At 47.8% G+C, this 26,135-nt stretch overlaps 1 protein-coding gene across 1 annotated transcript in view; it reads right to left on the bottom strand.

Moving 5' to 3' along the window:
- Positions 1-21,238: 21,238 nt before the first annotated feature.
- Positions 21,239-26,135, bottom strand: part of MMP20 (matrix metallopeptidase 20) — a 51,859-nt gene continuing 46,962 nt past the window's right edge. The window contains exons 9-10 of the mRNA XM_058690364.1: positions 22,863-22,966; positions 21,239-21,953 (exon numbers count right to left, since the gene is read on the bottom strand). Of these exons, the coding sequence (XP_058546347.1) occupies positions 21,853-21,953; positions 22,863-22,966 (205 nt within the window). The 3' untranslated portion in view covers positions 21,239-21,852. The remainder of the gene's footprint in view (positions 21,954-22,862; positions 22,967-26,135) is intronic.

Raw genomic sequence — 26,135 nt, forward strand, 5'->3', positions numbered from 1 at the left:
TGAGCCGTGAGGTTCTGTGGAAGACAGGAAGGGGGAAAGTGTCCCGCTGACCACTGCTATTTCTCTTCTAGACGTTCACAAGATGAGCGCCCCCCGCCCCCGCCGTGGGAGTGGGGTCACGCACCCCCTTTTCTTGTTCAGCAGGTTTCCTTCATTTTTTCTTTCTTCTGAAGTCATTCAGTTCTTCTCAAACATGTCCTCAGTATTTTGCTATTTGCTTCATTATTTTGGACGCTGTTTCAGTCGAACTATCGTTTTGCTGCTCCCACGATGTGGTGACTTGGCAGGGATACAGAACCGCGCCCAGAATTACGGCATGGTCCAGAGTTGCCGGGTCACTGCACCTGGTCTAGACCATTGCTTTGCCAACGGAATGCACCTGCTCTCATTGATCTGGGGCCACAGCTTCTATGATTTGCTTTAAAAAGGAGTGTCACCCAGACTAGGTGAATATCGGTGAGGGCAAGGGGCAACAGGGAGGGGACTTTTCCCAAACCAGCTAGGATTGCTTCCTAAAACGTTGTGGTAACTCTTTCTTTGTGGATGTATTTTTCTTTCTTTTTTAATGTTTATTTTGAGAGAGAGAGAGAGACAGAGACAGAGACGGAGTGCGAGTGGGAGAGGGGCAAAGGGAGAGGGAGACACGGGGACAAATCTAGACCCTCACCTACCCAGAGCGGCACCGAGGACTAAACTCTACTAACTAGATCCTGTCCTCCACTGGTTCCTGTGTATCCTTACTTCCCCACAATGTGCTGCCCCCGCACACTCAGATTTCTTTTCCTTCTCCTGTTCCTTCTCTGAAAAGGTATGTTTCTGTTATGGTGTCATATTAGCCCAAGTTCTAACCACTCCTGACTCATCAGTCGGGGTGCCCATGTGTATGCTTCATGCACCTGTCAATAAACTTCTGTTTTTTTCTCATTAATCTGTCTTTTGTTAGTCTAATTTACAGGCCCCCCGGCGGCAGAACCCAGAGGACACAGGAAGATTTCTTTCTGCCTCTGCGGTTGTCACAGAGAAGCCCACAAGGTTAGGAGTACGAGCTGGGGAAAGGCGTTGGTTTAAAGGCTGCACGGGCTGTAGGAGTTCTGGCCGTCTGTCCGTGTCCCAGGCTAGGCTGGGCTGTCACAACGCGTTTTCCCCTCAGGGAACAGGTATCTGCTACTCTTGCCCCCAGATCCCGGGCTCTGCACTGTGACTGTCTTTCTGGGGGCTTGTTAGGTCTCACAGCTCGAACCTGTAATGAAATCATCCCTCTATTTAAATCTGGCCCTATTTAAATCTGGTAACATTGTTATCCTTCCAATAAATAGGTCAGAACGATACCTGCTATCTCAAAAATGTAAAGATTGTTGTTCTTATGTCTTAGTATCGGGGGCAGAAGACTCAGCAGCTTGTCCATCACCCGAGAGGGTATTTTGTGTGGCCCAGGACACCGCACCCAACCTACGGTGAACAGAACCATAGGGTAGAAAAGATAATCTGTTGTACTAACACCTTTAATTAAGTAACTCCCCTCTCCCACTGAATCAAACCATCATCTTTACCCTAAATTAAATCATCTTTATGCCCTGTCATATAAATGTCTCCAAATATACAAGTTAAAAGCATGTGGCTGAACAATATGGTTAATATTTACAGACGTTCCATTTACATAAATAAATATATGTTCAAATATAAAATATGTGTGTAATGGTGGTTTCTTTCAGGGAGGGGAGGGCAGTGGGATACAGATAAAGGGAAATTTTCACCCTTTGCCTCATAATAATAAAAGCTCACACTGATTGCCTGTTTCAGGCCCTGTTCTAAAGCTTTGAGATTCCAGAGTTCAAACCTTAGCTGACAAACGGGCCAGCTGTGTGACTGTCACTGTAAAACTCATTACTTAAATCCTCTGTGCCTCAGTTTCCTCATCTGCAAAATGTAAATAAAAGTGGTCCCTAAGTAGTGGGGTTTTTGCAAGAGTTAAATGAGATACACAGTAGTCCCCTTAACTGTGGCTAAGCTCTCCATGGCTTGTCATGTGTGGTCAACCGCAGTCCAGAAGTGGGTGACCTTCCCCCGCCATGTGGGCAGAGAGTCAACAGTGGCCTCAGCCAGTGTGTTATCGTCGCCCTATTTTATTATTACTTATTGTTGTTAATCTCCTGTGCCTAACTTACAGAGTAAATGTTATTGAGGGCAAGTACGCACAGAGAAACTCGGTACACATAGGGTTCGGTACCGTCTGTGGTCTCAGGCAGGCACTGGGGGTCTCAGAACACCTCCCCTGCGGACAGGGGACAACGCCTCCCCTGCCCTCACATGGCTCATTAGAACAGCCCTTGACCCTGATGAAACCGCTCTTATTGTTAGGGTCCTCACCATTCCATTTTACAGATGAGGAAAGTGAGGCCCAAAGGTTGTATGTGACTCGTGAGTAAGTGATAGGGCCAAGCTTTAGACCCAGCCTGACACCAAAGCTGTGTCTTCTCACTTCTCCTGCATTATTGAGGGTTTTGCGAGCCTGCTTACAAATGAACACGTCACTCACAAGTCTTGGAGAAACTTAAAACTGTCATAAGAAATGTGAATGGAAAGTAAGTTATTTTCTACGTGATGGAGAAATTTTAACTATCATCTGTGTGATTTTTAAGAAAGCCTTGTAGAGTGTTGTTGTTGTTTTTTAAACAGCTTTATTGAGCTATAATTTACATACCATAAAATGTACCTGTCAATGGTGGTCTTTTTTTTTTTTTTTAATTTTTTTAATGTTTATTTAGTTTTGAGACAGAGAGAGACAGAGCATGAACGGGGGAGGGGCAGAGAGAGAGGGAGACACAGAATCCGAAGCAGGCTCCAGGCTCTGAGCTGTTAGCACAGAGCCTGACGTAGGGCTCAAACTCACAAACCGTGAAATCACGACCCGAGCTGAAGTTGGACGCTTAACCGACTGAGCCACCCAGGCATCCCTTTTTTTTTCTTTTTAAAGAAGAGTTTTAGAGAGTTTTGTTTTACCTCATGGTAGAATTCTCAGATTCACTCTTAGTGTCCAATAATTTGATTCAATGCAACCCACTCACAGTTGTTAAGCACCTACAGACGAGAAAGCCTTGGGGAAGACAGCAAGGCGTGTGAAAGTCCCCAATCTTCCCTCAAGGTGAAAAGGTGGTGTTTTTTGATAATTTGCATTTCATTATTTTTGGCCATGTAAATCTTGATTCAATCATACACCATAGCACTACTTGTGTGTGTGTGTGGCATCTGGTAATATGTTCACTGTTTTTGTTGTCAGGATTTTCTTCTGGCTCTGTGTTTGTTTTGAATATGTTGCATTTGTTTGTGGTGAAGGAAAGACTTGTCTGATGTTTACCATCTCCCTTGGAAGTACTTCTAACATCGTGCCTTATGCTGGTCGTTCCAGTCTGAGAATCTCCCAAACCAGAAAGATTCCCTCGGTTACTGGGTAACCCGACCGTGGGCTTCAAATTCAGATTCACGGGGCCCTCTCGTTCTGCGTTTCCCACATCCCACGTATGGTCACAGACCGGCCCGAGTTGACATCATGTCTCCATATGTTACGAGCAGGGTTACTGGATACAAGGGGAAATCATCCCTTCCCCTAGGGACCTGAGTTTGGTGTATGCTGTGAGCCAGACAGAGACTATCAACTGGGAAACAGAATGGAAGTTCCTGGAAAGTTATAAATACTGGGGGTGCGTAACGCAATGCTGGAAGGGTTAGTAAAGCACTCACCACAGAATGGTTACGGTTCTGAGTCCATTGAGGCAGAGGCCACGTCTGATCCTGGGTTCATTTGGGTGGACAGAGCTGGTCTGTAAAAGGAACATGGACTTTGGAGTCAGATACTCATTGATTCAAATCTCAGTTTTATCCTCTTAGACAGGTTACTCAACTTCTCTGGGCCTGTTTTCTCATCTCTAAAATGGGTTAATATAAAAGTTTTAAAACTTTCTTGTTTCTGGTTTCCTGGATCTTAGCGATTTTTTTTTGAAGTGCCTTTAGGCCAAAAGAAATGTCCAAGAGTCCTGTTTATGAAGTAGGTCCAAATCAACTTAAAAATTATTTTTGTTCTAAAAACTTAGAAACTATTCGAACAAAGAATATACATAAATGAAAGAAAAATTATTTTTATTTCATTCTCAACTACAATTTGTTACTAATGGGATCTGATTCTTGGAATAAGATCAACCTACATTGGTTTTCGTACAGTATTTGCTTTTCATTATAGCAACAGTGGAAAATCCAGTTTTGCAGTTTGACGACATTTAAAGGAATCTAGTATTGAAAACATGGACAACCTTGAGCTGCCGACTTGTGCAGTGTCCAACAAGTGTCTAGAATTGTATTTCCGTCTCATGAGTTCACCTGTGTGCCTTGAGGTATGTCGGCGTGAAGTTTGGGAACCATGGGGTTGAGACAATTTGAGTGCAGAGATCTGGGGGGATGAATAATAGTGAGCGGGCAGTGCCTGGTAAATCACAGGTGCTCAGTGAGTGCAGCTACAGACGTAAAGCGTGGCTGAGGAAAGGAGACGGGGCATATGGCCCAGAATGTGATCAGGAGAAGCACACTGATGCCCTTGTTCCGTAACCGGGGGAGGGGGGGGGTCACTTAGTGTCTCTGATCCTCAAGTGAAGAGGTAGCATATGTTACAGATTATACTGGTTGAGGGCACTTTCAACATGCAGGTCATTGCAAACCAGTGCTAATTTGTAGCCACAGCCCAGCTTCAGGGCCAGGGCGGTGACAGGAAGAACTGGTGGCCGCACTGGAGAGTCACTGCCCAGCCAGTGTTCTGGGCAGCCATCGCCAACGGTTCCCAGATTTTCAGGTTTTCCCAGAGATCCCAGAAATGTTTATTTAACACTACACTGAAAGTCCTGATTTTTAAAGTCTCAGCTAATTTGAATGAATGAATGAATGAATGGCGATATCATGTGGCCCAACACCATGCAGTTCAGACAGAACACCTCCTGGGGTCTGATTTCAGCCCCGGAACCCCCGTTTCCAGCTCAGAAACCAGCCCAGCCCTCACCTCTAGTGGCCGGTGATAGAAGCCAGCCTTGCGTGTATGGTCCACGGAGTGATTCATGTTTTAACACCGTCTTTCTCGATAGACCAAGTCATTTTCAGTCCCAATCAGGAAATGAAACGAGTAAGAATACTGACTGGAAGAGAAAGGCAGAAAGTGAAAGTTTCAGTTCCTGAACAGTTTATATATAACCATGCCAGGAAAACAAATACAAAAATAAAACACAGGAGCGCCTGTCCGGCAGTCAGTAGAGCCTGTCGTGGGTTTGGGTCCCACGTTGGGTGTAGAGATTACTTAAAAATAATAAAATCTTTATAAAATATTTGGGGATTTTCCAGATATCTTAAAAAAACACAAAAATTCAAGTTCGAAAGGGAAAATTATATTAATGTTGAAAAAAGGAAAAAAAAAACCCTGTAATAACCTATCAGTAATGAATAATGTTACAGGTTTTGTTTTTGACCCGTGTGAACATCTGTCAACCTGTCTCCACTCAGTTAACTGAAGATCACTTTTTGCCAATTTTAATGTCGAGAAATTTCTTTCACACGGAACAAGCAATATACACATGCTTAGGAAAAGTCTTGAGCTTACGAATACATCTGTCAGAGCCGTAAAAAAATCCCAATTTCACAACAATTCCAGAAATTATCTATGTCTGTTTCTTTGGGATCAATTTGAGCATCTTTCCTACATGTCTACAGTTGAAAAACATTTATGTACAAATCAAACCTCCGCGTGGTCACAGGGCATGACCCTAACGACGGAGCTCAGGTCCTGTTTTCCTGTCTTTAGAATCCCATCTTCCCGCTACTTACTCTGAATCTTGCGTTCAAACGCAGGCAGGGGTAGGACCACGGACATGGGAGAAACGAGTTTCGCCCATGTGCGCACAAGGCAGGAGTTTCGACGGCAGCTGAGCCCTCGTCCAGGGCTCACTGTTCAGCTAGAACATCTCCAAATTCACTCTGATGCGGGACACCGTGTTCGTTAAAGGTAGATAATGAAAACCTGCTAACTGGAAGCCTGCAGGTACATGATTCAACTCCAACCTAGGCGTCTGTTTAGAACACACAGAAACAAAGTATTTAGGACTGGTATTTGGGGAAGTAAAGTCCTGGAGGAGGAGAAGAAACAGCTTCTTTCTTCTTTCACCACAGGAGGCAGGACCCCAACATCTCTTGTGTAAACATCATGCATCATGAAGTTAGAAATGTGTGAGATCTGGAATATTCTTTTGTGTTTAACTCGGTGTGTTTGCTGCCTGTTGTGTTGACCCCATCATCAACCAGGGGTGTCTTGTTTTTTCCTGGGGGGAAGAAGGGAGAGGAACCTTCTGCATTCTTTGCTATGTCCAGTCCTTAAACCCAGCTCTTGCCTGATGCAGGAGACATGATTCCTGTCCAGGACACGGCAGCTGTGAGGAGTATGTTGACCCGTGAAAGAGGATGAACCGCCCCCCACCCACTGCAGCTCTTACAGGTGACCCGGTGAGTGGGGACCAGATTGTGCCCTCAGGCCCGCAGACTCCTTCTAGACTCCCCCGGAACTAATAAAACCTGAACGGGAGACTTAGGAGATCAGAGCTACTGCTGAGGACAGATGCCTGGTGTGGATGGTTTTCCTGGGAGAATATCACGTATGACATTTTGATGGTGCAAGTCAAGGTCCAGGAAACGGGAAGAGAGGGAAAGGAGGCTAAACTGCTCTGTGTGATGAAGTGATCCGAGATTCCTGGTTTTCCCGGGGGTTCCCCAAACGTGTTCAAGGGCCTGTGAACTTGGGGAAGCGGACAAAGGGGCAGGAGAGGTCACGGCAGCCAGGAGGCTGGGGCCCAAGAAGAGAGGCAGCGGGAGAGGATGCTGGCATGGGAGGGGGTGGAGGGACTTGGTGAAGCCAAGCTCCTATCCTCCCTCTAACCTTGCCATACGGGCCTGTGCCCCTCACACCAGCCCTGCGGCCGTGATTCCCCAGAGCTGCGTCCCTGCTGGATGGGACGGCGGCCTGGAGGGTGACAGGGCAGGCACACCCCTGGGGAGCTGGAGAAGGAGCGTGGAGGAGAGATACCGGGACAAGTAGGAGAGGGCCCCGAGTGGTGGCACGTTTGGGCAGGTGCGGGGGGACGGGGATGCAGAACGGGGCTGGCATTTTTGTATTCGGAGTTAGAAATCAGTGTTACCTCACGGTTGGGAGTTTGGAGACACCTGAGCTAGGTCACAGCCCGGGGATCGCCCACACAGAGAGCGGGGCCGGGCAGGGTCTCCAGGAGGCAGGCAGCGTCCCAGGCTGTGGCCCTCCGGGGACGCAGGAGCCGCGGGAGGGACTGGATGACGTCCGCAGACACCTCCAACTGCAGGCTGGAGGAGGCTCGGGGCGCCCTGCCCGGGTTCACGCCGCAGGCTGGGCAGCAGAGAGCGAGCCCCACCCGGGCGGCGAGGGGATGAGGAAGAAACCGCAGATGGAGCCACGGAGCCACGGAGCCACGGGCGGAGTCCAGTCATCTCCCCAGGGAAAGGCCGGGCCGTGTGGATGTGCGCCTGCACTCGTGGCCCCGGGGCCACGGCACCCCGGGCAGGGCGCCAGAACCCCAGCCAACTCGCCCTCGCCAAATCCCAGCTCCGGCCCTCACGGGCGAGCCGCCCACCTGCCCCCCCCCCCCCCCCCCCCCCCCCGTGCCATCTCCCCTCCTTGCAAATCCCCGCATGGCCTCCCACGCTCCTCGGGGCCCAGCGGCCTTCGGGGTCCGGCGTGTGGTGGGTCCGAGCCGGATGCGTGCACGGTCGCTGACCCCACAGCTGTACTCGTGGGGGCACAGCGCCCCAGGCGCTGCTACTTGGTGAGGTCCCCACCGTGGGAAGTAGGTTCTGAGTTCTGAAGAGCCAGCTGACAAAGCTTGGAAAGGCACCCCGCTTGTAACTTGGGGCTGTCGGTACCACACTTTAAGAATTCTGTGGTCTGGTGCTCACATTCTAGAGCTTTGCTGCTGTATGGTCCTTGCCACAGCGTGGTCAGCTTAGTCATGCAGTCCTGTTTTGAAATTGGGGGCTGTGCCATTAGAAGGGTAATAAAATCTTGGGGCGGGGGGAGTTGGCTGAGATCCCCGAGTGGCCGAGGGCGGGTCCCCTGACACCAGCCACCAGGCACGGTTTCTGGGTATGACGGGGACGACTCTAAAATTCTTTACCACTTTGCATCGTCAAGGACATTCTTCACCTGTGTCACAATTAACCCGCTCTTCGGTGAAATTGAACTCAACGGTCTTTTATTCTCCCCTTGGTAGACTTTTTACTGGTGATTTCAGTGTTTAAGGAGTAAGGCCTTGTTGAAATAGTTTTTGGTGTAATTATGAAGTTGTCGGCCAGTGTCACTTCTTCCTCCCCTTCTTTCTTCATATCGCCCCTGTTTTTAGATATGTCATGTGCGTGTAAGATGATCTTGCCCATCATCTGTTTTTAGACACTGTATATGAGTATGTAACATATGAAGGTAAACAAGATAGGTGCAAATACGCACATAAATGTATGTGGGATGAATGCACAGATGTGAGTATAATATACACACACGTTACAGTGTATCTATTATATATTAGTCACGCAATCTTTAGTTCCGAAACCTGGCGAATGATTCTGTTCACAGGATAACAAGTTTGAACCCGAGGCACATCGTGCGCATGAACGGCTGTGTCCCGTGGGTCAGGGCGACCCAAACTCTGGTCCACGGAGCACCAGCTGGACCCTGCGGGCTCCTCGGCCGTGTTGGCACCAGCTACAGAACTCCAGGGTGGGCGTTTACACTCTTTCAGAAGCAACTTCTCAGAGTAAGTTTGCTCTGTTGAATCTGCAACAATGTCTTCTGAAGAGAAGCAAGGGATTTGCCATGTTTCCTCTCCCCCTCCCCCCTCCTCCTCCCTCTCCTCCTTCTCCTCCTCCTCCCCCCTCCTTTTCCCTCTTCTCCTTCTCTTCTCTTCTCCTCCTCCTCCCCGTCCTCCTCCCCCATTCTTCTTCTCCTTCTCCCCCTCTTCCTCCCCTCCTCCCCCTCCCCTCCTCCCCCTCCCCCTCCACCTCTGGATGCAGAAGCCAGCTGTTTCCACACCAGAGGCTGGCATTATTGTTGCTCTCTGTTAAGGCAATGGTAACATAGTTTAAACCATTGTGGGAAGGGTCATGGAGAGGACGTGACCCCCAGTGACCCCCAAGCTCCTCCCGGACACTCTGAGGCTCCTCACCCCTGCCCCACCCGGAGGGGTCCATCCCACCATCCCCCCTGCTGAGCCATGTGCAAGCCCAGAGCCTTGAGCGCGTGGAGCTGAGACCACCTGTATAGGACACAGGACTGAGCCCAAGATCCTGCCAGCAGGTGCGCACAGGCCGGCCGTGCAGCACCCAGGACAAGCCTGCCAGTGAGTGTCCTTGTGAACCGCAGCCTGCAGGCCTGGGGTGGCTGCCTCTGCCTGTGGTCCGTCCCTGCCCCCGTGGCCTCCGTGGTCTATCCTTGCCTCCGTGTTCCCTGTGATCCACCCTTGCCCCTGTGTCCCCTGTGGTCTGTCCCTGCCCCATGTCCCCTGTGGTCCATCGCTGTCCCCATGTCCTCTGTGGTCTGTCCCCGCCCTCATGTCCCCTGTGGTTTGTCCCTGTCCCTTTGTCCCTGGTGGTCTGTCCCTGTCCCCATGTCCTCTGTGGTCCATCCCTGTCCCTGTGTCCCCAGTGGTTCGTCCCTATCCCTGTGTCCTCCGTGGTCTATCCCGGCCTCCATGTTCCCTGTAGTCCATCTTTGTCCCCATGTCCTGTGTGGTCTGTCTTTGTCCCTGTGTCCTCCATGGTCTGTCCCTGCTTCTGTGTTCCCTGTGGTCTGTCCCTGCCCCCATATCCCCTGTGGCCTGTCCCTGTCCCCGTGTCCCCTGTGGTCCATCCCTGTCCCCGTGTCCCCGGTGGTCTGTCCCTGCCCCCATATCCCCTGTGGCCTGTCCCTGTCCCCGTGTCCCCTGTGGTCCATCCCTGTCCCCGTGTCCCCGGTGGTCTGTCCCTGCCCCCATGTCCCCTGTGGCTTGTCCCTGTCCCCGTGTCCCCTGTGGTTTGTCCCTGTCCCCGTGTCCCCTGTGGTTTGTCCCTGTCCCCGTGTCCCCTGTGGTCTGTCCCTGCCCCCATGTCCCCTCTGGCTTGTCCCTGTCCCCGTATCCCCTGTGGTTTGTCCCTGTCCCTGTGTCCTTCATGGTCTGTCCCTGCCTCCGTGTTCCTGGCAGTCCATCTCTGTCCCCATGTCCCCTGCACAACTGCTGTCGGCAGAGTCGGAAGATTTGGGTGCAAATCTCGCTTTACTTCTGGAGTCTCACTGTGTCCTTGTCTGTGAAATGGGATGATAGTGGCCTTTTCCTCACAAAGGCTTGTTTTTCTTCAAAGATTGTGTGGCATAATGGGGCAAAAATGCCCGGCATGATGTATAACACACTCAGTGTTACTCTGCTGTTTTCTCCTATGAAAACTTTTGCTTTTTATTCAATCTGGTCCGGCCACCAAAGGGATGTTCCTTGCCACGTTCTGCGTTGTGCACATTCTGCACGAGTCCTTTTCTTTCCTTCCTTGTCTACACTAGTTCTGGTATTATTTTTCTTCCTTTTTTTGGGAATGCCCACTCTTGCTTTCCCGTCGGCCCCGATCCTGTATTTCTTTCAGGATGGGATTCAAATGACCCCTCTTCCATAATTATTCATGGGCCCTTAGCTTTTCCTCCAGCTCCAGGCTATGGTGTCTCTGCTGTTGTTGGTCATCTGATTTGTGCGAGCTCTCTCTCTAACGAAAATGAATGTTCTTTGACAGCAAGGAAGATTCCCCCCGTGATGTTTGTGTTTTCTGCTCCCGGCAGCATGGGGTGTGTGGTAGGTGGTTTGAATAGCAGTGACGGGTGTTGGCCAGCCGTGCTGCCGTGCAGGTGTCCGGGGGCCAGCAGGACCCGCGGCCCATGGGTTCCTTTGCACCCACCACCCCTGGGAGGCAAGTGCTTTAACAAAATGGCAACCCCGAGTCCTGGGACATTCTGTGCTTGTAAAGAACTGAAACCTTGAGGGTGAAAACCTCAAATGCGGGGGTGGGGAGGTGGGGGCGCGGTGGGGCTTCTTATCCTTTTGACAAAACTGGCTGTACCTAAAAATACTTGATGGAAAAGTTTTCACTTACCCTGTTATTTGGTATCGAGCTGCCTCAGTGCAGACTTCTCTCCAGTCACCTGTCAGGTGTGGGGTTGAAAGCTGAGTCAATGCTGGTCCTTCCCTGGAGGCCATGGGCCTGTTGCGTTTCCCCGGGTCAGGTGTTCAGATGGCCCTCGTGACCTCGTCCGCCATCCCCTGTGACCCTGGGGCAGACAGGGTCCTACCTTCCAGCAGCTTGCCCTCCGATCAACCCTCCAAAGAACTGTGCCTGGAACAATGGGAGAAGAAACTGCTGTTTAATTAATTTTCACCTTAAATATGTTGGTTTTACTTGGAAAAATAACTTCAGAAAGAAATAAAAATGGGGCGCCTGGGTGGCTCAGCTGGTTGAGAGTCCGACTTCAGCTCAGATCGTGATCTTGCGGTTCCTGGGTTCAAGCCCCACGTCCGGCTCTGTGCTGACAGCTCAGAGCCTGGAGCCTGCTTCAGATTCTGTCTCTCCCTCTCTCTCTGCCCCTCCCCTGCTCATGCTCTCGCTCTCTCAAGAATAAACATTTAAGAAACTAAAAGAAAAAGAAATAAAAATAAAATACAAAGGTCCACCATAATATTAAGAATGAATATTAGAATTAACTTTGCTTATAACAGACTAGTGCTGATTTTCCTCAGCCCAGATGGGCCTAGGGAAGCAGACCGCTGGCCCAAGATCCTGCCGGACAAAGAACTAATTACATAGGACTGAGTAAACTAATGTGGGAAATCTCATTTTTGTTATTTATTGTATGTTTTAGGAACAGTTATCAGACTTTGAAGTGGGTGAAAAAGAGAGAGTACTAAGAGTTCTTCCAGTGAAGTTGTCCTGAGTGTGGTCTTGCTGAATCTCCAGGACGATTCGGTTCTGTTTCATTATTTCGCTGTCTCTGACCAACCAGGCTGCTTTACAGCTCAGCAGGGATGAACACTCACTTGCAGAACGCTAGTAACCATGCAAGCTTTTCCTGTTCATAGTAACACAAACCATCTTTTTTTAAACACTTACTTTTTGAAAAAAATTTTTAATGCTTATTTTTGAGAGAGAGAGAGACAGGGAGTGAATAAGCAGGGGCGGGGCAGAGACAGAGGGAGACACAGAATCCGAAGCAGGCTGCAGGTTCTGAGCTGTCAGCACAGAGCCCAACGTGGGGCTTGAACCCATAGACCGCGAGATCACGACCTGAGCCGAAGTCGGACGCTTAACTGAGCCACAAGGCACCCCAGTAACACAAACAATCCTGTCCACAGGAAGGCAGAGGCATATTGTACCACAGAGATAAAACGCTAAGACGCAACATTCGTATTTTACTGAGCTATAGGATATTAACCAGTTTTGCGTTTATTAGCACAATCCCATCAGCTCTAATTGCGTACATACACAGTCTCCCAAATCTCCAAATTCTTTGACGCATCTTCATTTTATGTCTGTTTGAGAGCCATGGTTTTTAACCTAATTTCAGGAAATCCTACTTTAGCAACATTGGCGGCTCCACCGAGAAGGGCAAGGACGCTGTCCTGAGTCCTTGGGTCCCTGTGGCTGAACGGGCCACACCCTGTCTGGTTTCCAGCGAGAGTTCTGAGTGACAATAGAGCTCTTAGCTTTGCTTACTCTCTTATTCTCTGGTTTTTTCCTCTCTCTCCCTCCCTCCCTCCTGGTCTTGTGTTTTGTTTGTCTTTCTGATTTGCCCCAGGTCAAGAATTTATTTTCAGTTGGTTGCACCGGTGACCGGGAATTTGGGTTATAGCATAACCATGTGGTCAACGAGACGGTGGAGGCGAATTCTCTGTTGGGTGAGAAACAGCATAGACTCCGGTGGATGAGTCTTTTTCGGCTGTCTGTTCATCAGCTTGTGAGCTCGAATCAGTTCAGAATGTTGTGCCCGCGGGGAAGGAGCATAGCCTGAGATCTAAACCAGTGCGTTTTTGTGTCTCTGTGTTTCTTCTTGACCCCTGGCTGAAGTGTGAGAGGGAAGCCACAAGCCCTGTGTGTTCTGGTCTGTGCGTGTTCGTGTCTGAACTAAAAGGGGCTGCACCTTCAGTTGTGAGAGTGGGAAGTTCTGCACAACTTCTGGAAGCTGTTAACACTGGAGGGCATTAAGGAGTCGGATTATAATGTCTTTTAAATTAAAGAGGCTCTGTTTGGATTTTTTTTCTTTTTTGTAGCGGTAAATACGCCCTTATGTAATTGTCAGATTCCTGTAATTCACAGAAAATAAGAAAAGTGAAGTTTTAATGTGGGAAATGCACTAATTTGTAAAAAACCCTTTTTTAACAGAGGCTGTTTACTCAGAAACATCTTAAGAATTTATGTTCACATCATAACTGTAAGTCTTGGACCAATCAGAATGGCTTAATCATGTTGGTTTTAAGAAAAAAGTTGTTTTTTCTCTGATTTTTCACCATTAAGTATAATACACTTTATGCATTTTTTAAATAAGACATTCGTTTGTTTTCTCATGAAAATACTAGTTAATTTGTACCTTCTCAGGGGGGCTCTCCTGCTTCCCAGACTCAAAATTGTGAACTATGCCCCCAGCCCACAGTCACAATCGACTGACCCGGCTCCTCAATTATTTTTCCCATCACCTTCTAACTACCGCATAGTTTAACCACTCGTTATGTCTACTGGGCACCTGTCTTCCTTGGGTCCAGGGGAGGCTCCCAAAGGACAGCGGTTTTCGTTTGGTTTGTGGACATAATCCTGCGTCACGTAGATACTCGACAAATGTCGTTGATGCTGGATGGCGGCAGAGATGAGAAGTCACTGACAGGACGTATAGTCGGCCTGGCCAGCTCCTGACAAATCTCCTCTGTCCCTCCACTCTGGAACGGACCCTACGCACAGTACAGGCAGATCAGCAGACCCGAGAGATCCGCAGAGCCTGAGGCTGGATTTCTGAGATGACGCTCAGGGACCCTGGGCTGACAAGGATGAGACACGAGCGTCGTTGAGCCCAGACTCCCATCACAGAGCACCTGCCCCAAGGTGCCTCAATTCCTTCCCAGGTTCTAAACCAGCAAGGAGCCCAAAACCCAGATGGGGGCCTTCCCCCTTCCCCTAGCCAGGGAAGCTGATAATCCCATGGAAATGCGAGCTCACAGAGGAAGCGAGTGACACATCTGAGGAGAGCAGGGTGTCCGAGAACAGTTCGCACCCTGAAAACCTGTATCTGAGCACACGGGGAGCATTTACACACATTTGACCACGTATGAAGTCAGACGGCGGCTTGTTTGGACAGTTTCTTTGAAACACGTACTTTCTAAAATGGACACAGGGAAACTGGAAAATTTGAATAGCCTTAGATATATTAAAGAAATTGAATTTGTAATTAAAACCCTCCCACAAAGAAAACTCCAGGCCTTGGCGGCTTCACCAATAAATTCTAGTAAACATTGAAGAAAAAAAAATACTTACCACAGACAAACTCTTTCGTGTAACGGTGGAGAAGATATACTTGCCAACTCATTTCGTGAGACAGCGTAAACCAAATATCAAAATCAAACAAACACAAGAGAAGAAAATCTGAGGCTGATATCCTTCACGTCCACAGATGCAAGGATTTTAAACAAGTGTCAGCAAATCCAATCCCTCAGTATAGAAAGAGGATAACACGTCATGACTAAGGGGGGCTTATTCCAGAAATAGAGCAAGGTCAGTTGAACATTTGAAAAATCACTTTACTTACGATAAAAAACAAAAACTAAAGAAACCTATTTCGCCATTTCAATATGTAGACAGTCACTCAACAAAATTCCACACCTGCTCCTGATGATGGAAGACAAGTCCTCAACCTGCTCTCAATGGGTGAAACTTCCATTCCTTCGTACGCACATAACCTACGTAGGTTTTAAGCTCTCGAAACAAATTTGAGCTGGTGGAAACTTATCCAGATATTTCTGTGACTAACTTGTGATTAACAAAGAAAGAAAAGGGAGGAGAGAGACAGAGAGATTGAGAGAGCTTGATAATGTGGCTTTAGCTCTTCTGAAAAGGTCAAAGTCCTGTCAGCAAAGCCTAACCACTAGAGTATTGTTTTGAAAACAACAGAATTGACCTTCCAGTTCGTTTGGAGGGAGGAAAATCCAAGCCATCTTTTCTCTTTCCTTCCCTCTTGCCACTTTTATTTTTTTTTTTTTTTATTTTTTTTTTTCAACGTTTTTTATTTATTTTTGGGACAGAGAGAGACAGAGCATGAACGGGGCAGGGGCAGAGAGAGAGGGAGACACAGAATCGGAAACAGGCTCCAGGCTCCGAGCCATCAGCCCAGAGCCTGACGCGGGGCTCGAACTCACGGACCGCGAGATCGTGACCTGGCTGAAGTCGGACGCTTAACCGACTGCGCCACCCAGGCGCCCCCCCTCTTGCCACTTTTAATTTATTGTGGTTCCTGTAGCGCGTTTGGTCCATGCCACTCACTTGGCAGTTGGCATGGATTTTCCTCTCTGTACGTGCTCATGGCCATTTCTAGTCTTACCTGTGTGACCATGAAGTCACAACTGTCAGGGTTACTGTGGGTCTCAAAGCAGATTAGGTATGCAGAGATGCTTGAAAAACTATAGTGTTGAATGTAATTCTGGCACCAGCCAAGGGGTGAAAGGGATTCGAGTCTGGGATTCGCCCTGGACCTCAGTGCACTGGCCCACTGGCGAGCCAGACTGGCCCTTTCCATACACGCCCCCCTGGATGGCTGGACAGAAGTTCCGGGGAAAAATGTGGAATCAAACAGTGATTTCAGGACCAGGAAATGTGGTAAAGACACAGAGACTGTGGTTTTCAGGCAAACACGGGAGCATGTGGTGGAGACCTTGCCCGTCTCCTTCTAAGGCTTGGTGAGATTACACAGGTGTTTTCACTGTAAGAAAAGATGGATTAAAAAAAAAAATCTTGAATGTTCTTTTACTCTGTTCAGTTCGGGTTCTTAGGCGACCAACAGCTTTCTCCTGGGAGAGCAATCCCAAGATTTTGTGTTTTCTTTTTGTGATTTGTGCTTGGATATTTGTACCAGGAAACATAAAAATGAAGAAAAAAGAAAACCCAAGCCTCTGGTTGAGAATTAAACCATGTTCCTGAAGAAGGGAGGGAGCGTGGCTTAGTAGACTGGGCACTGGATGTGATTAAAAAACACTTGAGACTATTTTTATCTGCCTTCCTACTCCTGTAGAAGGCACTTCTGCCCCAAGTTCCATGGTGGTCGGTGGGTGTGGGGGCTCCCACCTCCTTCTTGACTTGGGCGTCTACATCTGCCTACCCAGGTGGGCCTCGACCCTGGCACATCCGGGGGGCAGACAAACCCGACTAATTTACTATCGCAGCTGGGGTTCAACCCTGGATCTTCCCGATTTCCCGCCGTTCTCTGGCTCGCGTTGCCCCAAACCTGGACTCATTCTCTACTCTCCTCCTTTTCTTAATCCCAGCACACACACACGGTAGGAGCAATTCCCGTCGGCTTTTGCTGGAGAATTTCCCTGCATCGGACCAATCTTTGTGCCTTCACTGCCGCTTCCTTGTTTGGCATGTCACCGTCTCTACCCTGGAAGAAATCCACGATCTGGTGTCCCCACCTCCCCTGCTCTTACACATGTTGGCCACCCAGCAGCCACAGTGCTTCTCCAGAACATAACGGAGAACACCTTATGCACCTGCTCAGAACCTTGTTGTCTAGTCAGTGCAACGCTGCCCTTCCTTGGTGGCCAGCAAGGCTCCCGCAGTTAGGGGATCCTTCCTTTCTGATCTCAGTCTTTCTCCTTGTCTCTCCCTCCCTGCCTCCAGCCTCCCTGATCTTCCTGCCTCCAGGCCTCGCACTTACTGCTTCCTTGGCCCTCCCTTTACTCACATCTCTGCATAAACGGCCCCACCTCAGAAAGTCCTCTCCCCCAACATGCTTTTGTAAAATGGCACGGCACACGCATTAGCCTCTCCCCCACCTTACTGACCGTCTTCAAAGCATGTTCAGTGTCTTTCACTACGTCTGCATCTGTTTGTTCATTTGAATGTGGAATGTCTCTCCCATCAGAATGTATGTTCCTCGGGCGCAAGAGTTTCACTGCAAAGCCGCTGAGCCTAGGTCATGTCAACGTAAGGTCTGTGCTTCGTGAATATTTGTGCGTGGACTCCACGAACACAGAGGGTGGGTGGGCGATGGCAGGGCAGCTGGGTCCCTCGAACAGGCCGAAGTGAGTATTTCTGGGGATGACACAATAGTGTAGCGAAGAGATGAAATGTTTCAAAAGCAACTGCTGATAAAATTACCAACTTCCGGAAACTTCCAGCACATCATGGATGTAAGTCTGGAGTTTGGAGAAGGGGCACCCTGCAAGCACTGGGCACCCGGGGTTCTGGAGGCCGGGCCCTAGCAGGACTTCTGTTCCACCCTCTGCAGAGGCAGCTGTAAACATGTCTACGACCCAACCTCTAAAGCTCTCATTATTTTTCATTGCTGTACAGGCTGGCGTTTTCTGGCTACTCACATAGACATGCTTTTTTTCCGTTTCCTTCCCACTGCAGATGATCTAAAATGAATTTCTATGGCTCATTTCTCAACTTGTCTTTGCAAATGTTTTCTCATTGAGTCCGTCCCTCCTTCTCTCTTCTGGTGTCCCCTCACACTCTCGTCAGGACAGCAGGCTGCATTGTACAACGAAAGTTTGATTCTGTCCCCCGCCATTTAAAATGCTACACCGAATTAAAGGAAAGTATGATGGATTAAGGTTAATGGAGGAGAGAGTCAGGACATGTGCCTTACAAGAATTCTCTTCTGGAACCCAGAGTCATTCACAAACTTCCTGCTACAGCATATTTACCAGCAGATCCCAGTTCTGCTCTTATTGGGATTACGGGAGCCCCGGTGGTGGGAGTGGGGCAGGGATTGGGGCATTTGGGGTACAACAGGATGTGCTTTAGTCTGGTCACGTTGTGTGCCCCTTGGGGTGGTGGCACCAAGGACAGCTCCACAGATGGCACGATCAGAGGATATTCCTTCTCCCTTCTACTGGCGCCTACAGGGGACAAATACAGGAAACCTGTGGCTTTGACTTTCCTATGCTCCGTGACGGAGTCAAAATCTCCACGCCATTGGCCAGCTTTATGCATTTCTTCTCAAATGGCACTTCACTGGGTAATTTTAGCGATGAATAGTCACCAAAAAACCTGCAATATCATAGAAGGAAATGACTAGAAGCAGGATTAAGTAGAGTACACATGGACAATTCATAAACGAGAGCACTTGAAGGTGATGGTTTAAAAATATGTCAAACAGAACCCCAAAAAAAGAAACCGCATAGTTCGGCATCTACGTAAAAGGGAGGTCTGAGGTGTTTCTGAATGACCATCTGGAAAAGAACAGAGGACCCGACGATCGAGCTGGGTCTCCATTTCTCTCCAGGCTACGTGGTCCTCACTGCGGGAAAGTCAGTGCAGAGCTGGTAGGGGAGCTCCCCACCGGGGTGGATCCACCTGTCCTTCAGCAGCCCCTCTGGTGCTTTCCAAGAGCTCCTGGGCCACCCGTCAAGTGACGATCACTGAGGTCAGCAGGACAATGCACACGGGTCGTCAGAAAGAAAACTGTTCTGCTCACTCCTTCCTTTCTCAGAGGAACGGTCGAGCCACACTGGGCTCAAAACTATTTCACAAAACATTGTCACACTCGCTCTGGAGCCGAGTGACGAATACATGTTATAAATTATTTCTGCACAAAGTCTTGTCTCAGGGGAACCGATAAATATGCCGATGGAGTTTTGACACAAACACGGTTACTGTTTTTTGTGCTTGAGAGACACTGTTGAGTCTTTCCAAAATATGTCCAACTCTGTCTAGGAGACAGAAGTTCTCTTACTCAACAAAGGAGTAATAATTTGTAAGATTTATTTCAGGGGGATGGGAGTTAACAACAGTCAGCATATTACTCGTGTACTGATTTCATTTGCAGTTTGGAAAAGGAAAATCTCAGGTCACTGGTTATCAACCCTCGGGGTGCTGGAGAGCTGTCATATCCTCAGCTATCCCAGAGGAGGCAGACACGTTCTCTGAGATGTCTCACAACGCCAATTGTAGACCGTCTAAGAGCGTTGTGTATTGTGACTTGTATATTTAAGCCTCTAAGTATCTCTGGGAGGTAAGAACTCTCCCTATTCTGATATATAAAGGAAGAAACTGAGACTGAGAATAAGGAACCGACCAACACTGTACAGCTAAAAATAACAGATCTGGGGTTTAAGCCCGTCAGACCTCAGAGCACAAGCTGTTTTGCTTCCAGTGAAGGGTCTATAATGTGCACACCACTAGGCTAGCAGCGGGCGCCCGGGGGGACATCTGGCTGGTCGTGCTCAGCTCCACATGTCTTCAGGCCACAGCTTCATTGCCATGGACTCCGTGTCCGAGCTGGCCAGACCGCTCGGCCCGCAGAGATCGTCACACCACCTTGATCTCCTGGTTTATTGTCATTTTTGAAGATGACAGATTTATTGAGATGTAATTCACACACCATACAATTTATCCACTTAAGACGTACAGTCCAATGGCTTGTAGTATATTTGCAGAGCTGTGCAACCCTCACCGTCATCACTTGGGCAACATTTCCATCGCCCCACAAAGAAAGCCCCCACCCCTTAGCCGTCACCTTCCAGTGCCCCTCCACGACGCCTGGCAAGTGCACATCAGCCTTCCGCCTCTGGATTTTCTTATTTGAACATTTCACATAAACAGAATCCTAGATTTTGTGGCCTCTTGTATCTGGTCTCTCAGTGCACCGTTTTCAAGCTCCATCTGTGCTGTTCCACGCGGTGGCTCTTTTTTTTTTTTATTGCCCAATAATATTCCATTGTATGGATTTACCACAATAAACAAACTCCATTCGTCATTTTACGAGCACATTTGCACTTTTTGGCTATTTTGAATAACGCTGCCATGAAGGTTTTTGGGCACGTTTTGTGCACATTTTTGTGTGGATGTGTCTTCCTGGCTCGCAGGCAGACATTGGAAAGTGGTGGGATGGTTACATGGAAACTCTGGTTTTAGCCTCTCGAGGACCCGCCAGACCACTTTTCCTCATTGCTCATTGCTATTAAGTAGTTCTCCTCAGCTAGCTGCTTCTGCAAAAGTGACTTTTCTTCTGGAAAGCACACATACTCGAATGTGTCTTCAACCGTCAAAGATTCGACATCTGGTTGGCCATCAATAGCCACTTTCAGTAACAGAAGCCAAGGGGAGGGTTGAGAGTCAACCCTCCAGTGAGGGCCCCGCCCTTCTTTTTTTCCTTAAGTTTATTTATTTATTTTGAGAGAGTGAGTGAGAACAAGGTGGGGAGGGGCAGAGAGAGAGAGAGAGGGAGAGAGAATCCCAAGAAGGCTCCACACTGTCAGCGCAGAGCCCAACTTGGGGCTCAAACTCACGAACTGTGAGATCATGACCTGAGATGAAATCGAGAGTCAGATGCTCAACCTACTGAGCCACCCAGGCACCCGGCCCTGTCCCTTCTCAACACTAGGAAGGAATTCAGTAAAGGACACAACAGTAACAGCTGACAGGGTGACACTGTGGCCATCCTGGGCAGCCTGGGAAGTCTACTAAATGTATTTATCATCTAACGTTAGGATCACTTCATTTTTTGACTCCTTACATTCTAGAGGGTCAGATTAAAAAAAAATCACAAGAATGACAAACCCCTGTGTTTTTTCTGTACTGATGAGCAGGTAAGAAAGAGAAAAGGTTTAACTTGAAGTAAGAAAAACTAAACAGACCAACTCCCCTACATGGAAAACTACTCTGAAGAGACTCACATGCGTGGTTAGAGACAGTGTCACTGTAGGTGTTTTATTGTCAGGAGGCAGGAAATGGACTGAATATCTGCCATTTCTCCTGTGTCTGCGTATGAACTATCTCCAGTTTTGAGTTTTCTCTAGGTTCATGGAGTCTGTTGCCAAAGAATGTGTGATAGAAGCTAGTAGATACTGACTGAGGAGAGAAATGAGCGATGGTTCTCATACAGCATTTTTATTGGCTGTTGTTAAAAGTTTTCCTGTTGCAAAGTTTCCCTCTCTTGCCTAGTCCGAAATTTCATTTGAGTGGGCTTGCCCACCGCGACCTGCTTCAAAGACAGTGAGCACAGTTAAACAAACAAACGAGAAATAAAACTTATATGGTATTTTGTTTGTGAGATGTTCAAAGCACAGAGGGACAAATTTATACTCGTCACAACACATGTAAAGGCAGCAAAAGCCACTACTGTGAAGAGTAGTTAAAATTTGCACGGCAATGACATGTCCTTTTAAAAGAATTATAATACATGTCAGGGAATCCACAAATAGACTTTTTCTCAGAAATAAAAACCCAAATTTCTCAATTTGCTTCAGTATGTTGGGCAAGAAACAACAGCAGTGGGTGTCTCACAGAGGAGAGCATTGTGTTGATTCCGATTTTATGTGAAGTTGACCATCTATAGAAATTTCCCATTTTGATTAAAATTATGAATTCACAACCGTGAAGAAATGTAGAAGCGTAATTATTTTTGATGAACTGGAAATTGCCCTTAGGATTGAAGGCCACGGGAAGAACCCCCATCCTACATTCTGCCTTGGTCCTTACGTCCAGGGACCAGCTGCTTGCGCTCGCGTTCGTTCCCTAGAAAACACGAGACCTTCCTGTCTAGCAGCCAATCCAGGAGCTAGATTTCAGCACACTGACCACATCTTCCTTCTCTGTGTCATACTTGTATGCTTTGGGTCCTGAAAAGAAGTAAATGTAGCCTAGAAGAGACAAAGTTGAAAATGTGGTTACTGAAGATGACCTAAAAATCCGTAAATGGAGGATTTGGAGGTCGTCCTGGAGGCGAATTGGGGATTTGTCAGCTGGAGCACAGGACCTCTGACTTGTCGCTCATCCCTCACCTTCTGCTGGGGTATACCCTCCAGGAAATCCCCTCCCCCGTCTCTCCCTAGCAAACCGCTGGCCATTCTGTAAACCTCAGCTGAAGTCCCACCGTGAAGTCTCCAACTGGGAATGTTGGTTCTCATCTTTTCTTTCTTAGATCACCTACTGCAGTTGTTGTGAAGATGGCCACACAACTCAGTACGAAATTACAGACTGTCTTGTTTTCTAGTAATCTTATCTATGTTGGATGGAGGGGCATTTCTGACTGTTGTTAGCCTCTCCCCAAGAGCAGAGAATGTATCAGGAAGGGTCTCTGAATTTCTGAACAGAGTCCAGCTCTGTGCTATATACTCAAGAAGAATGTGTAGACTGGTCCACCAGAACCAATCGCATTTATTCCACTTGGTTCAGTTCAATTCAACTTTCCCGGCTACATGATAGATTTCAGGAGTTGAGTGATGGGAAAGGGAAAGGCCCTGGGAGGGCCAAGAATATGCACATTTTCAGGATGAAAAGGGCAGTTTTTACTGGATGGGCTTTAAGATGTACCCGACTGATGGACTGAAGCTGTACTTTTAAAACTTTTCTATTTGCAAAGAGAGATTCTGGATGGCAGACATTTTATACTCTTTCTAGCGACGTGGTTCGCTAAATTTATAAGGGACTCAGGACTGACATTAAGAACAAGAACTCCCATTTGGAAACCTGTTTTCTGCCATGTGAACGCACAGCCCAGATTTCTTGCCACAGTTTCCACAAAGAAAGTTTTTGGTGGAAACACTCACCATTTAATTCCACAGCAGCATCTATCTGGCCATTAACTCCTGAAAATTCCTCTTCAGTATTCTTTGGGTAGTCTTTTTCCATTTTCCCTTTTCGTTCGTCATAGCTGGAAGAAGTGTTATTTCATGAATGATGTTAATAAGAGGTTCTTATCGATTGCAGGTGACATGGTGCTACTCCGGCATATTTAGCCAGGGCTGATTTGTGGCTTTACATGCACGTGTGTGTGTCTCTTCACACACATGTGCACACACACGCATGCACACACACACTCTATCGCTTCTCTTCCAAGTTCCTGGGATTCTAGGACCACTAATTTGGCAATCATTTGCTCCAGTCTAAACAGATATATTCTTAGAATTATTCTTGGAGTTATTAATTAGTCATTAATTCTTAGAGTTATTCTATGCGTTATAGCAACATGTTCCTATAATTAAAAAAAAGACACGCTGCCTCTTGAAAGAAACTCTACATATATTTTTGGTGCTTTATTAACTGTTTCAATGACCCCCCGCCCCCCTCCACGCATAAATCTGTGGGCTTAGATTCTCATCCAAGAATCAGTTGAAAGCCCTTCATGGGGACTTTTTAGTCATGGGCTTCTTGCTTCGCAGCCGTGGAGGAAGGATCAAACAAACAATGCAGAGCGAATAAACACAGATGTGAACAGTCAATAGATAAAGATCAGAAACAAGAAAATCTCGGATAACTGAGCCTCTGCTTTTAAATCAGTTGAACTGAATTAAATCGCTTTTGTTTCCTGGAAAGATTATACGACTGACCGAATAGTAGATTAACTTTCTTTTTCTGGATCAGCAACCACCACGCAGTGATAACTCAGAAGACTGTTTAATACATCTCTTTGTGATCTGCGTTGCCCCTTGTGAAAGAGACTGACTTGTATGAATCAGCGTGACTCGTACGGTTCGGCATGTAGGCAGTTAGGCAGACTTGGTCTCAAGTGTGAGAAAGTTCCTTCTTTGTCGGCACGGAGCCCCCTGTGGGCACATTCCCAGAGTGGACACCACCCGCCCCCTCCTGCCCCTGCCCCGAGAGGTCAGCCAGTTCCTGCTGGTGCCTGGAGTGTGGGGTAGTTTCCTGCTGCCACAGACGACAGCTGCCTGCCCAGTGCGCCTGGCGGGTGGCTCTGAGTGCAGGCTGTGGGCTGGGGACAGACATGTCTGGACACTGGGAGGGACCCCACACCAGGAAAGAAGTAGTGGGCCAAAGTGACTAGTGGGTTGAGGTGCTTGGTGGAGTGGTGTGGACAGGAGTGGATGCCGAGTGTCCCCAACTCCCTTTTCGGGAGTCACTGCACACAGATAAAAGTGGGAAGCATTTACTGTGTCACCAGAAGTGTTGATACCGTGTGTGGGGACGGGGCACCTGGGTGTTGGGAGCGACTGCAATGTCTCAGGAGAGCAGTCAGGGCAAAGCTGGAGGAAAAAATAGGAACGGCCTAGGCACATTGGCTCCTACATTTCTTTTGTTCACTCCCTTCCAGGCTGTGAAAAATCTGCAGTCGTTCATTCAAAGTCCTTTGCTTATTAATCTTTGTTCACTAGGCTGTGTCTTCTTGCTTCCCTGACACAGTTGTATGGAGGAAATGGAAGCTTTGAGGAAGAGAGATCTAAAGCCTAGAATACTTGGGGAGTGAGTGCAGAGGGGAGGGCGAGGGGAGGGTCTGCAGGCGGAGAGGGAGGTGGTGGGAGGGTGGTGCACCTGCCTTCCTCAAATTCTTTGTCTGAAGCCAGCCCCGTGCTCAGGGAGTGGTGGAAGGACTTTCGTGTCTGTATTCTCTTTCACCTGCTCAGAATGGAGCCCTCGAGGCTGCACTTTGTACACCAGGCTGTGCCTCAGGTTTGTGCATGTTAACCAAACATTTAGGAGGGACCTTGAAAACATAATCGCCATTTATACTGTTTTGCGGCAAAATGTGTTCTCCATCCAAACAAGTGACTGATGAAAGAACGCCTGCAGGGAAACCACTTACAAGTGGGGGTCTGCTTGTTACAGGCATTGCATGCTTCTTATTACAGTGGGTGGGTGGTATATTACAGTCAATGGGTGTTACATTACAGTGGATGGGTGTTATATTAAAGTGGATGGGTGTTATGTTACAGTGGGTGGGTGTTATATCACAGTGGATGGGGAGGGCTGGGGAAAGGACAGAGCAAATACCTGTTGTTCTTGAGAACAGAAAAACAGTTTAAAGGCAGGAATACATTTTAAAGAGAGAATACTGATTATCAACCCAATAGGAAGGTATGGAGGAAAGATCTTTCTCTTTTATCTGTCTGCTTATTCACAAAGAGGGGTGGCAGTAATACCTAAGATCTTATACATAACTCTTCAGAGGATAACAGAGGTAATAACATACATAAAAATGTTTCGGGAGAGGGGCGCCTGGGTGGCGCAGTCGGTTAAGCGTCCGACTTCAGCCAGGTCACGATCTCGCGGTCCGTGAGTTCGAGCCCCGCGTCAGGCTCTGGGCTGATGGCTCGGAGCCTGGAGCCTGTTTCCGATTCTGTGTCTCCCTCTCTCTCTGCCCCTCCCCCGTTCATGCTCTGTCTCTCTCTGTCCCAAAAATAAAATAAAAAATGTTGAAAAAAAAATTAAAAAAAAAAAAAATTAAAAAAAAAAATGTTTCGGGAGAAACAGGAAGAGCATTACCATCAAACCATCGAAAAGAATTACCACTTATTTTCATGATCATTTCAGAAAGAAAAGAGACCTTAACACCAAAAAGGCAGAAAGGACATAATCTCAGCATAAAAGACGGTTCTTGCCAACAATGTGTCTTTATACTGACATGGACTGTGCCCCTACATTTATAAAGTTGTTCTGTTCCTATTTTGCTGTGGGTTGATGCAAAGTCTGTGATAATCTAGTCCTTGGTTTGTGGGCAGATTTTGAGGATTTCTGCTACAGAGCAAAAAGCATACTGTGTGCTATCAGATGGCTCTGGGTGTGAGCTGACTCTGTCACCTCCAGGCTCTAAGATCAGGGGAAAGAGCTCTGAGCTCTGGTTTTCTTATTTGGAAAAGAGTGGTCATGAGGATGAAAGACAATTTACACACACACACACACACACACACACACACACATACACACGTTCCTGGCATATGTAGACACCAAGAACCATTAACTGACCTGCTAGTATGGGGTTGAGTAAACTTGGTGATTTGACCTGGGCCCTTAAGTCATCCAGGAGCTTAATCTTTTTTTTTTATTTAAAAATTTTTTTTTTCCAACATTTTTTATTTATTTTTGGG

Source organism: Neofelis nebulosa, chromosome 10 (assembly GCF_028018385.1).
Source record: "Neofelis nebulosa isolate mNeoNeb1 chromosome 10, mNeoNeb1.pri, whole genome shotgun sequence".
Classification (NCBI taxonomy): domain Eukaryota; kingdom Metazoa; phylum Chordata; class Mammalia; order Carnivora; family Felidae; genus Neofelis; species Neofelis nebulosa.